The sequence below is a fragment of the Glycine max genome, chromosome 11 (assembly GCF_000004515.6).
Source record: "Glycine max cultivar Williams 82 chromosome 11, Glycine_max_v4.0, whole genome shotgun sequence".
Classification (NCBI taxonomy): domain Eukaryota; kingdom Viridiplantae; phylum Streptophyta; class Magnoliopsida; order Fabales; family Fabaceae; genus Glycine; species Glycine max.
The window spans coordinates 380176-393291 of record NC_038247.2 but is presented as its reverse complement, the minus strand read 5'-3'; the positions used below and the strand labels follow the sequence as shown (position 1 = coordinate 393291).

The 13116-nt window shown below is 30.1% G+C and overlaps 1 protein-coding gene across 6 annotated transcripts; it reads left to right on the top strand.

Moving 5' to 3' along the window:
* The first annotated feature begins 276 nt into the window (after positions 1 to 276).
* LOC100792340 (5'-nucleotidase SurE) lies at positions 277 to 11166 on the top strand. Of its 6 annotated transcripts, none has more exons than XM_014763719.3 (10): positions 277 to 1232; positions 1311 to 1405; positions 1488 to 1552; positions 1911 to 1954; positions 2601 to 2690; positions 2949 to 3102; positions 3776 to 3949; positions 4178 to 4237; positions 4306 to 4419; positions 10852 to 11166. In XM_014763719.3, the coding sequence occupies exons 1-9, from the start codon at positions 1102 to 1104 to the stop codon at positions 4414 to 4416; spliced, it is 924 nt and encodes a 307-aa protein (XP_014619205.1). In that variant the 5' UTR covers positions 277 to 1101; the 3' UTR covers positions 4417 to 4419; positions 10852 to 11166. The 6 variants fall into 6 exon arrangements, with proteins under 6 accessions (XP_014619205.1, XP_014619207.1, XP_014619206.1 ...); XM_014763721.3 differs by lacking the exon at positions 10852 to 11166 and adding an exon at positions 10817 to 10835; XM_014763720.3 differs by lacking the exon at positions 10852 to 11166 and adding an exon at positions 5852 to 6186.
* Positions 11167 to 13116: the final 1950 nt, after the last annotated feature.

Here is a 13116-nt window from a genome sequence, read left to right as displayed (position 1 = left end):
ATTTAATTACTTATCATATAAAATTATTATGACTTATTATCACTTCTGATCCATTAAATTTTATTTTAATTCTGTTTTAGTACGTTGTTTTATTTTAATTTTTTATATTTTTAAAATGTATTATTTTGATTTTTTTTTTTTATTTCCCGTCTACAACATTTAATTCCGTTGGTGTTTTAAATTTTAAAATAATTAATTTAACATAATTACAGTTAAAAACGTCATTATCTTTATTTTCGTCCTATTCTTCTTCCAACCACATCCACCATAACCACCGCAACTCATCTTCAACCTCACAACCACCACCAGATCAGCGCGATCATAAAACCAAGTTAAGAAATATCAAAACTCATGGAAAACATAATAAGGAACGCTAATGTCTTTTAATTGGATGCATAGAGCTTCTGAGAGGTGGAAGCAGTAGCACCCAATCCATCCCTTTTCTTTCAAACAATTAAACAACTTGAGGGGTTTCTGCTCTTCACCACAACCCTCAGAACCACTTGATCTCACCCCTGATTCCATCTACCAAAGCCCCTCCCCCAAAATTAACATCACTTGTAGCCAAAGTTAAACCCTAATTCCCATATTTTAAGCCAAAATGATCCTAATTCCACAAAGTTCCCCCCTCCCTTTCGGACCAAAACAAAATTTCAACAAAATCTTACCTTGTCGGAAAATTAACGGATTTCGTACCTCGCAGTAAATTGTTGCATGCAAGAGCAACGCAAGTCCCTGCCGAAAAACCCAAAGTGATCTGAGTGTGATGCAATTCAGAAAGAAATTAAAATGAAAATCAGTATACGAAAGAGTCAGAGGGCGAAAAAGGGAGAAATTTTTGGGTTGTGAGTTGCAGCCGCGAAGGACAATTTTTAACCCTCACTGTATTAAATTAATTATCTTTGAGATTTAAAACACTAAAGGATTATAATAATTTTTTAAAAGCTTAATATAGTAAAACAAAATAAAGGTAAAACTTTAATAGATCAAAAGTTAAGCCATAAGTTATATACAATGGCAACATGGAATTAAAAAATACTAGTAAATTTCGCGAAAAAGACAAAGGGGTTTGTATGTGAATCTGATCATCTAGAGTTGAGAATGGAAGGAGGGAAACGAGGCACGATTCTGGTCACCAACGACGACGGAATCGATGCTCCTGGCTTAAGGGCATTGGTTCACTCCATCGTCAACGCCAACCTTTTCAACGTTCTAGTGTGCGCTCCTGATAGGTAGTAGTAGTATCCTTTGCCTTGATCGCAATCCATTATTTCTTTCTTTCACGAATATAATGCGATCATTTGTTTCAGCGAGAAATCAGCTGTTAGCCACAGCATCACTTGGCTCCATCCAGTAGCTGTTAAGCAAGTACAGATCGAGGGAACCACCGCATTTGCCGTTTCTGGTTTGTTTCTCTTCCTCTTCCCGCTACAACGTCGTCTTCGTTTCACATTACAATTCACTGCTTACGTTTGTTTCCTTCGCAGGGACTCCCGCTGATTGTGCTTCTCTAGGGATTTCCAAAGCTCTCTTTCCCACAGTACCTGATCTGGTATGCCTCTTCCATTTTACTTTCACATTTTAACTTCCTAATAATTTGCTTCCAGCTTATTTTCAAACAATTCAACGCAGTAAGTGTTGAATTGTACACCTAACCTAATTAGTGTTGAATGGTTTGATCCCATTACATGACCTAACCCAGTCAGTGACCACTGACCAGTGACTAGTGAATTTGTAGTGGAACAAGACTTTTATTTATAGGTTATCGGATTTCCAGCTGGTTTTTTTTAACCTAACTAATCTGCTATTCTTCCCGTTCTATCTATTTTATTGAGCTTTTATTTATTTATTTATGATCTATTTAAAATGATCCAGCCAGTTGCTGATGCGTGTTATGTCCATTTGCACAGGTGGTCAGTGGCATAAACAAGGGTAGCAACTGCGGTTATCACATGTATGTAACATCTTTTCCTTCCACATGTCCTCACCAAATCCTATATCTTACTAACTTTTCAACTTCTGAACTGCAAATGAATCCTTTACAAATTTAAAATGAATGCATGTTTGCCTAGAACCAGTGACAGGGGGAGGCACTTAGGCAGTATTTGAAGCCCTCTTCCTTTGCTAGGAGTAAGCTAGTTGTTTAGTCAGGTCAAAATTGGAGTTGTCTGTTTGACAATTATATTCATCAATCTTTTCTTAGTCGAAAACTTTATTTATGATCAAGTGATCTATATCAATTTGATCTTAAAATCTATATATTATGATCTAACCATGAAAGTTGTTTTCCCATTGGAAATATTGTAATTTCCCCAAACAATTAATTTTCATGCTGCTTAAAATCCTGGACCTGATAGCAACAAATGTAAAAGAAGGGCATTTAATTGAAGTATATGCTTTGAAAAGTTTTCCATGGACTTCAAATGGCAATTGCCATTATCATTCTAAGCATTGAAAAGATAATGATGATTGCAGTTCCTTGAATTCTGAGATGCAGCTCCTAATTATGATTTCCATGATAGGAGTATTTCTTTGCACTGTAGTTGCTTCTGTAGTTATTACTTCATGAAGAAACTTTTGCCCATGGCTTAACTGAGTAGGTCCCTTTGCAGTGTTTACTCTGGCACTGTAGCTGGAGCTCGAGAGGCCTTCTTCAATGATATACCTTCTATCTCCATTTCATATGACTGGTATGACATATTTGCATTATGCTTCTGGTATGGTATATTTCTGGATTTATCTTGAATATTTGTTCTGAAATTAATTTCAAAACCATTTTGTTAGCTTATATAGTTGTGAGTTGTGACTTATAACTGAATGAGCATCTCGAGTAATGTGGCTCATTGGCGTTTTAAGCTATTCCAACATTCTTTCATTTATGTCCTACTGTGGCAACAGCTTTAATTTCATTGACCTGTTTGACCATTTGGAGGTTACTTTATATCCAGGGTTAAAGGAAAGAGTAACCTACATGACTTCACCCTTGCTGCTCAAGTATGCATACCTATCATAAGTGCTGTGCTGGTTGAAACAAAGCATCCAAGTTACCCTAGAAAATGTTTTTTGAATATAGACGTGCCAAACAATGTTCCTAACCATAAGGTACATCACAATTATATTTGCAATCTGTATGTTTAATAAATGATTAATATGATATAGCCAGATGGGCTTGTATTGTAGATTAATCATCACATAAATTTATGCAGTGAGGAAATGAACATGATACAGGATAATGGGGGATAAATTAAAATTATAGGTTGTTTTTCATGCTTTATTTTATTTTTTCAGGAATTATTTAAAGTATTCCATTGTTATTTTCGGTTGTTTTACAATAATAATTGTTAAATTGGCATCCTATAAGAATAAAGTATGGTTTACCAAATGAAGATTAATTTCGTACTAGCTAGTTTTATTATGCCTGTTAAAAGGTCCTGCTCTGTTTAAAGTGAGGAAATATTTTTTTACGTTAATAATGTTCCAACTAGAGGTAGAGGTCAATAGATTGTTTACGAACATGGTTTACGATAGAAAATTTGGTGTTGTTTGATCCATGTAATTGAGATTTTGTTTTAACTATCTGTCCTTTGTATTTCTGTATCCTAATATTGAAGTGAGAAACTGCCTATCAAAAAAAAAAATTGAAGTGAGAAATTGTATAAATTCAAAGGGCTGGCAATGCTAACTTTGCTCCGAGCCTACAAGAATATAGTGCTTTGCTTTGTCATGCAATCAATTATAACTATTTCTTGGTCGTCGTATGTGTCTTTGGGAAAAGGGTTACAAGCTAACTAAGCAGGGTAAAAGTATCATCAAGATTGGATGGAGGCAAGCCACATCTGAGACAGAAGGACCAAAAATGTCATCTGATATGACCAATACAGATACAGAAACATCAAAGAATTTTGACTCATCATCTGTATCACCAGAACATCTTTTGTTTGCGAGAGAGGTGGGTGGGTTAGTTTCCTTTTTCTTTCTTTTTTTTTTACTTGAAATACTCCTATTGTTATGTGTCCTACACATCTGAGACTCTAAGCATTCAGTTTTGTCATCTTCTGAAGTAGACGTGATGACGTGAAGCTATATGGAACACTAAACGTTCTTACTTGGATGGACATTTCCTTCCCTCCTCTTTTCCCCAAGGAAAATGATGTAGTGAACTTTTTATCATTTGCAGGTAAAAGGTTCCGTACTTGATGGAGATGATACGGACTACAGATGTTTGCAGGAAGGATATGTAAGTACATATAAATTTGAAAATAAAAATTGAATGCACAAATACTAAGCATTTTCATTTTTTTTTAGATTACTGTTACTCCTCTTGCTGGTCTTTCTCATGCGGAGGTAGATTGTCAGGCCTATTTTAAGAATTGGCTACAAAGTGTCCCTGAACTCCCCTCGTCATCATCTTTATAATACGTAAGTCCTATCACGTATTTGTAGTTTATATAACAGCCTTGATTGCAATTCACCACTGGCAGTATTTGGTTTTACAATTATAGCATTCTTGCTAGTTAAGAATGATTATTCTTCTGAGATGAATGGAAAATTTATGAAAATTTTAATATAATGTTTTTAATTGACACCACTACAAATGGCATTTGAGAACCAATTATACCTAATTCATATAAGGGCTATTATAAACATACATTTACTTACTTTCTATTCATCTCTTGCTTTCCCATCAAATTACTTATTATATAATGATACTTGGACGCCTTTATATTTTAAACACCTCAACATTTCTCATTTATCTTTATCTCTCATTTCTCATTTTAAACACCTTAAACATCATATCACCTATCCTACGAATACTTTTGTATCATTTTCTTCCTCTATCTAGGTGTCAATTTGCATTTGGGGGTGTACATATATATTTTTTTTTTCTTAAATACTATTCATGCTTAAAATTTTAAACTAGTCTCAGCCTCATAGGTGTGCGCAACTTTATCAGTCTCCCAGTTGGTTTATTTTGAAACAGTTTAAAAATAAAAATTTGGCCCCATTGTGCTTTTGTTGTTCACATACCAGGGATCAGACCAGGGTAATCTACTAGGAGTAGTTCGGCCCCATCATTCTAGCTCTCCTATGTTTTCGAGCAACTGATGGTGATAAAATATTTTCATTTCCCTATTGCAGAAAATAAGTTATGACCAGAAAAAAATTGTTCAATAAATTTACAATTTAGGCTTCCAAAGGTTAGGATATCGTTACATTAATCCTCCAAATATTTTTACCATTAAATTAGTATTTCAAAAATTAAAGTGTCATGATAGTACTCAATTATAAATTTTTACCAAATTAATCTTGAGAATATAAAAATTATTACCATATAGAAGATTCAGATAATGGTACAGAAGGACAAATTTAGAGATAATTTTATGAAGGGCTAATTTAGTATAAAAAAAATCTTATAAGGACTAAGATAGCTATACTTTAATCTTTAGGAGATTAATTCAGTAGCCAATTTTTTTTAAGGAGCTAACGTTATCTTAATTTTTGTAAAAGAATCTTTTCACATTTTACTCATACATACATATTAAGTGTTAATATATTTTTATTTCTGTTTTAGAAGAAATGTTTTAGTAGGTTAATTATAAACTTTAAAAGTATTTTAACAAATACCTTTTTCTAAAAATTAAATGAATATATTCTCATTTAATTTTTAGAAAAGTATTTTAATAAGTTATACTTTTATATGTATTTTAATAAATTTAAAGTTATAACATGTTCGCGTAACTATTCTAAAAAAATAAGTGAGACTACATAATCATAACCGAGCCTGTGTGTATCACACTATTAAACTCCACACGAGTCTGTGCAAATTAACATTTTTTCCCTCTCTTGATAGTTGTGTTATCCATTCCAAATAGCTTTCACGCGTCAACCTCAACAAGGAAAACAGGAGAACAAACTACCATTTCAACAACAGCTTACCAGTAAAAACCCTTATTGAGGACTTAATAATTTGTTTTTCAAAGGCTAATTTATTCTTAGTGAGCCGGTCCCCGCCCTCCCACAGGTTTTGCAAGCAGGTATTGAAGTATTCAAGGAGGAAAATGAAATATGGATGTTTAAATAAGCTCTTAATGGATGCTTCATACGACAAAAAAATAAAACAAAAAATCGAAGAGAATCATCCTATGTGTTGATGCTACAAATGTTAAAAACAAATAAAAGGAAAAAGAGAAAAACAGTGTTTGGACATCATAAATAGTTTATGTATGAACTTTACTAGCTCGTATCGATTCTGTTATGTGCTTAGCCCTCATTTTTTCAATGGCTAAGAAGAAGAATGTGATTCCACTAGTACTGACCAGAGGACGTGCACGTCTTCATAGGGGCAAGATTTGACATCTTCATATAGAATGTATATCCCTCTTCCTGAAATGTTTAGGCAAAATTGTGAAAACTTGGAAGTGTGTGGAAAGAAAGAATTGAATAAATGATGCATGTGCGTAGCTAATAGGATGAAGGTAGAAAGGGAGAAGTTGAGTGTGTGAAGAAAAACACTTCTTAGAATTCAAATGATGAGGCATTATAACTTTGTACTTCATTTCTAGGAAATCTCACTGAAATGGCAGGTGAAGGAGGGAATTGTGTTGCATGTGAAGAGGAGAGGAAAAAAACATTTCTGTGAAAACACTTCTTAGAATAATGTGATGGAACATACTCTTCTTGTGAGTGGAATGCATCTGGAACCAAAGCTTCTTGAGTGGAGAGAGGAGGGATTGCAGCCACCCCATTTGGTGGTGTGGCTCATGCAGGGGTAACAAACTTGAGGGTCATAATAAGAAGAGAAGAGGGTAAGAGATCTAAAGAGGAAACCTCTATAGCCTTTGCTTAAACAAGGATGAAGATTTTGCAAGGTCGCTTTTTTATCATGTTTTGGGACATTTTTACATTCCTTTGCAGGCCAATCATGAAATTCACATTTGTTGCTGGTACGTTGTCCCTTTCAAACCTCTTCTTATCCCTTATAGAAGAAAAAGAAAACACTCCACCAATCAGCTTTGCATCTCACACTTTCACGACCATAAAATAAAAAAGAAAAAGAAGCCTCTCTTGGTAGATATAATCGAAATCCTTTTTTTTTTCCTTTCCTTAAAGAGTGGTGGCTTATGCCTGAAGATAAACTTCCTTTTTTCACCATTTGGCATCTATATACATTAGTGGTAAAAGGCACAAATTCGGAAGGTTTCCATATTGTGACACATAGGCCCTCCTCTTGCATTTCAAGCAAGTACAATCTCACTTTTTAAGAGTCTCCAAGAAGGCACACGAGGCTTTGTTTCTTGTTAGTCCACCTGTTCCTGAAGGGTGCCTTACAAGAGTGAAGACAATAACTTAGGAATGTCTTGCTGACTCAGCTTCGACACATGGATGATTTGACTTACCTCATATTCCATTAGAATTGAATTGCTTCCCCCCCCCCCCCCTCTTTTACTTTGTTATGCATCAGATTTATCTTGCCTCAGACTCCTCGAGACACGTAATGGTTGGTACGTCCAAGCTATTAATAGTGCTAGTATGCACAAGTCGTCTTACAATTGAGAGAAAAGAAAACATGGTAGTGGGCCTACCATTTCAAAGTTAAACTACTTGAACAACAGTGAAGTAGAAAAATAAAACAGAGCAGTTGGTACATATAGGATAAATTTATTTTAGAATGTTGGTAAACTGTTTTCTATATTTTCTTTTCATACTTACACCAAAAAAAGCATTTCATACGATTTAGCAGTTTTCCTATAAAACTCAAATACTCTTTTTCCAGAGTAGATTCATTTATTATACAATTTTCATTTGAGAAATATATATCTTTTTTTATTTAAAAACCATTTTAAACCTTTTTGAGCCTTAACATTCTCTTCTCAATTTTTTTCCTAAAAAAATTCCATATTTTTTTAGATTGTCAATTCTGTTTATAATGCATTAGTAAAAACAGTCAATTTTAAATATTTATGCAATATTTCTTCATCATCATTTTCTTAAAGTATTCGTGTAAATGATAGCAATAACACACTGGTAGCCATTTATTTCCTAGTGAGTTTGGATCCATGTTGTCTATGGAGCCATTTTTGAGTTGCCTGTAGCTAGCCTTGTAATTACCATGGAGTGTTCAGTCCATCCATGGCGTTCCCTTCTGTTTGTGCCATCAGGGATAGATTCAAAGGGGACAGCGTGTTTTATTTTCTTAAAGAACATTATTTTTTTATAATTTTCTTACTCAGTTGATTTAATTCTAAAATCAAATTCAATCATTCAAAATAATTTGAATTGGATTAGTTTTCAAATTTTATTAGGGATAGTATATAAATTCTATTTATCCCTTATATATATTAATTTATTTTTAATGAATATAAAAGTTTTATGATGGTAGAAAACAAAAGATATGAAAACAGTTTTAAATTAATTTAAATATAATAAAATTATAAATATGCTAAAATAATTAAAATTATTTAGAGAACAAGACCATGAAGAAATTAAATATATATTATAATGCGGTGTTTGTTGGTTTTTAATTTAGTTTTCGAGCAAGCCTTTTGTTCAGGAACGTGTGAATCATGTGTCTGTGTCCTCTTATCAAGGTTTAGTGACGCATAAAAAGGGTTATACACTTAAAATGCAAAAAAAAATTATACACTCATTCAATCATAACATATTATATTAAGTATGATAACTTTTACTTTCAAAATAATTCTCTTAAGTAACATTGGTTATGTTCAGGAAATCGTTTTAGTTAATTTTTAATTTTTTTATTAGCTAAAAAAGTTTGTTTGATGATTAAATAAACAAGTTTTTTTAAAAGTAATTTTTAGTATTTTTTTAAAACGTTACTTGAATAATGTTTTTTAAAACTAATTTCTTATTATCCTTTATATACTCATTCAATCATAACATATTATATTAAGTATGATAACTTTTACTTTCAAAATAATTCTCTTAAGTAACATTTGTTATGTTTAGGAAATCATTTTAGTTAATTTTTAATTTTTTTATTAGCTGAAAAAGTTTGTTTGATGATTAAATAAACAAGTTTTTTTAAAGTAATTTTTAGTATTTTTTTGAAATGTTACTTGAATAATATTTTTTAAAACATTAGTTTTTAGTTTTTTATATTTTATTTATTTTTTATCCATAAAATACTTATTCAGTTTTCTTATTATCCTTTATATACTCATTCAATCATAATATATTATATTAAGTATCATAACTTTTACTTTCAAAATAATTCTCTTAAGTAACATTCGTTATGTTCAGGAAATCATTTCAGTTAATTTTTAATTTTTTTATTAGCCAAAAAAGTTTGTTTGATGGTTAAATAAACAAATTTTTTTTAAGTAGTTTTTAATAATTTTTGAAACGTTACTCGAATAATATTTTTTAAAATATTAGTTTTTAGTTTTTTATATTTTATTTATTTTTTATTCATAAAATATTTATTTAGTTTTCTTATTGTCCTTTTTAAATATGTTATTTATATCATTTTATATTTCTCAGTTACTTCAACAGCTAATTTTAATTGAACACTTATAATTTAATCAGTTAATTTAAAAGTTGTATCTACTAACTAACTTTTTAATTTTCGATTAACTTTTTAATTTTTAACTAGTTTTTGCCATTAGTTTTGTCAAACAGTCATTAAACTCTCCGTTACCATTTGTAAAAATAGGTCATTTTTTTACTTATAAATTGACTATGAACTTTTAACTTTTTAGCTAACTTATAAGCTTTGGTTAGCTTGTAAGCTGGTTTTATCAAATTTAGATAATGTATTTTCTAAACTTTTTTCCCTTGAAAAGAAAAAAATAAGGCCAAAATATAAATTAAAAAAAACTCTTAAAAATAAGCAATTCTTTTAATAAAGAAAAATATAAAAAATTATAAAATCTAATTGAAAGATTTTTATTTTTAAGGAAAAGAAAACATCAAAACAATTAGATCAAATACTACCTTTAAACAACTTTTCTTAAATTTGGAAACTGCTAAAATTCAATCGGTTATCTATTAGTTGAGTTTTTTTTATTATAATAAATAATTTAATTAAAACGTGTTTAAAGTGTAAAAGTTGTTTCTTACACTATTATCTAATTACATATCATGATATTTAATAAATTTATTAATTATTATAATAACTACCATAAAAATCACTTTATAAGGATAAATTATGATTAGTTGAATTCGTAAAAAAAAAAAATAGTAATTAAACTCTATAGAAAATTAGCCTGAAGTGTATAACTTAATCTTATAATTTAAAAAAAAAAAATGAAGTATATGGATATAATAAGTTAAACTTGTAAAAGTTTAATATTATATATTAATTTTGTAACAAGTATGCAAGTGTCAATTCTCAAGAACTTGTTAATAAGACTCTTATTTCCGGAAAGTAAATTCAACCAATCGCCTGGTTAATATCCCTTGAACATAGGGTATCACACTTTGCAACATAAATTAGTATATTTTTTTTTCAAAAAGGATTTGTAATTGTCACCGAAAAATAACAAATCCATTTTAAGAGCCGAACCAAAGTGAGCCAGATCACATTAGCCCTAACTCAAGCTTAACTTGAAGATGTTTCGTTATGAAAGTGAATATATTTTCTTAGTTGAAGTATAATTCAAGCTTTATTAAGGGTTATTTGAATTTAATTAGTGAAATTTAGATTTATATTAACAATTTTCCATAATCGGTACATCTTAAAAATGTTTAATAATAATACAAAAAAGTAATTCAAATAGATATATCCAACTCACTCACGAATTAATAAATAAAATGTGTACTCATTTAATTAACAAGGCAATTTTTTTAACTCCAGCTAAGCTTTATAAGATCATGGGTTTAACATATCAGGATGTTAACAACTCAAGTCACAAGCATCCATCGTATCCTTGAGCCGTACATAGAAGCAATGAAGTGGGTGTGAAATGGAATATGGATTATAGCGTTAAAGCCCATCAATGGCTGGACCAAGACTGATAACTTTAATTTACAGAGAATTTCAACAACAACTGCCTCAGATTTTCACTGTCCCGTGATTATTCTTTTGTACGCTTATAAACCAGTACCTCTGGCACCAATCCCTTCTTATTCACAAGTTTCATGATAGCAAATTTCACACATAAATTGTACGCAAATTGAAGTTGAATTTGTTTTTATCCGTTATATTTAATTTTATACTGAACAGAGCAATTCACATGATGCGATCAATAGAACATGCATTAGCTGCATCCCATCCCACTTGATTATCGAATAGACATTACAGTTTACATAGACGAAAAAAATCTGATATATTTTTAGATATTAAAGACTAAATATTCATTAATATTTTTTTAATAGACTAAATATTCATTAATATTTTTTTTAGACAACTGATAAACAGTAAATAAATAAGCTGGAAATAGGACTTTCTTTTTATAGTATAGATAGGTAGGTAGCATTCATGTTTAACATTTTTTTAACTAATGCAATAATATATAAAAGATTCATGGGCTATATATACTACATAAATATTAAAATGAAAAATGCTAAATAGTGTCAATGTGGTCCAAATGAAGCAAAATACCTCACAATCTCTGAACAAAATCGAACTCAGGAATACCAAAATCAAGCTAGAATATTTTTTATAATTTGGTAATCTTTGTAATTATAAGTTTTGGCTTGGGATCCGAGTTGTTTGAGTTGACACTATTAATTATTGGTTTGAAGCTTAATTATATTTAAAAAAATTCGTTCCTTCTCAACAATATATTAATTATATGTCATCCCACTTTATTGACTAGACATTATAATTTACATAGACAAATGATGCTATCCATCAAATTTAGAGTCAATTTGATGAGTTTTTTCGTAAAAGATAAAAAAAATGATATATTTTTAGATATTAAAGATATTTAATAAAATAGGCTAAATATTCACTAATATTTTTTTAGACAACTGATAAACAGTAAATAAATAAGCTGGAAATAGGACTTCCTTCTTATAGTATAGATAGATAGGTATTCATGTTTAACATTTTTTTAACTAATGCAATAATATATAAAAGATTATGTGCTATACATACTACATAAATATTGAAATGGTATGGAATCACATATACTAACCTTAATAATGTCACAAATTATTAAACATTAATGTGATTGTCATATCATTAATTAATATTGTTATTAATCAACAAAAACTAAAAGATTGTGCTATTTAACACGAACAAATTGTTACGAAAAGAAACACCAACAATGGATAATAACTTACCATAAAAGGTGCAGTTCTTGTAAAATTCTAATTTTACCTACCTACATCCTTTTTTACTTGTCAACCAATAATATTCATTTATAGGTTTACAATACGAAAAAGTATTCATACCAAAAAGCATTTCCCAAAACTAAAATTGTTACATCATCGAACTCCTTCATAAAAGTTTTTCATTTATCTCACTCTATAAGAAATTGAGTAAAGACTTGTACCAAGGAGGTGTAGCTTTGGTTAAGTAATGTGGATAAAGTGTTATATATCCTTGGTATTTTTATTATTATTTTTTAGATAAAAAAACACTAATGCTTATAATATTTGTGATTAATATCTTCAATTTTTATAGATAATAGAATAGACCAATACTTATAATACTTGTGATTTATATTAATCTCAAGATCCTGTCTAGCTACCAACCCTTTAAAAAATTACTAGTTTATATTTAAATGCCTTACTACTTTTGATTCTTAATACATTTAACCTTTTTCATTTAAGTTTTTTTTTCTTAACTGTTACTCTAAAAATATTAATTAAAAGAATAAAAACAGAAAGCATTATATACACACACATTAAAAATATAAAAAAGTATGGTTTTATTTAATAGTATTTGTTATTTTTACTCCTTGTTCAGTGATTTTCATAACATTCGTCAGCGAAATACTTTCAGTCTTTAACAAATGCTTGGTTTTTTATTGCATAACAGGAATGGTTGGCTAGGCTTAATGAGTTTATGAAATTGTTTTCGGGCTTGTTGAGTTTGTATTACTGGGGCCGCGTCTGTTAGCTATGAATACAGTTCACATTTCTACACCATGTTTATCTGTGTGTTGTTTTGTTTTTGGGTTAAGGGGAAAATCAATTAAGTTATCA

Excerpts from the sequence above, each read along its gene's own strand:
- LOC100792340 (XM_014763719.3), top strand. The coding sequence starts at position 1,102 with ATGGAAGGAGGGAAACGAGGCACGATTCTGGTCACCAACGACGACGGA. Across the intron at positions 1,406-1,487 it reads CACCGCATTTGCCGTTTCTG|GGACTCCCGCTGATTGTGCT; the intron begins GTTTGTTTCTCT and ends TTTCCTTCGCAG. Across the intron at positions 1,955-2,600 it reads AGCAACTGCGGTTATCACAT|GTCCCTTTGCAGTGTTTACT; the intron begins GTATGTAACATC and ends TTAACTGAGTAG.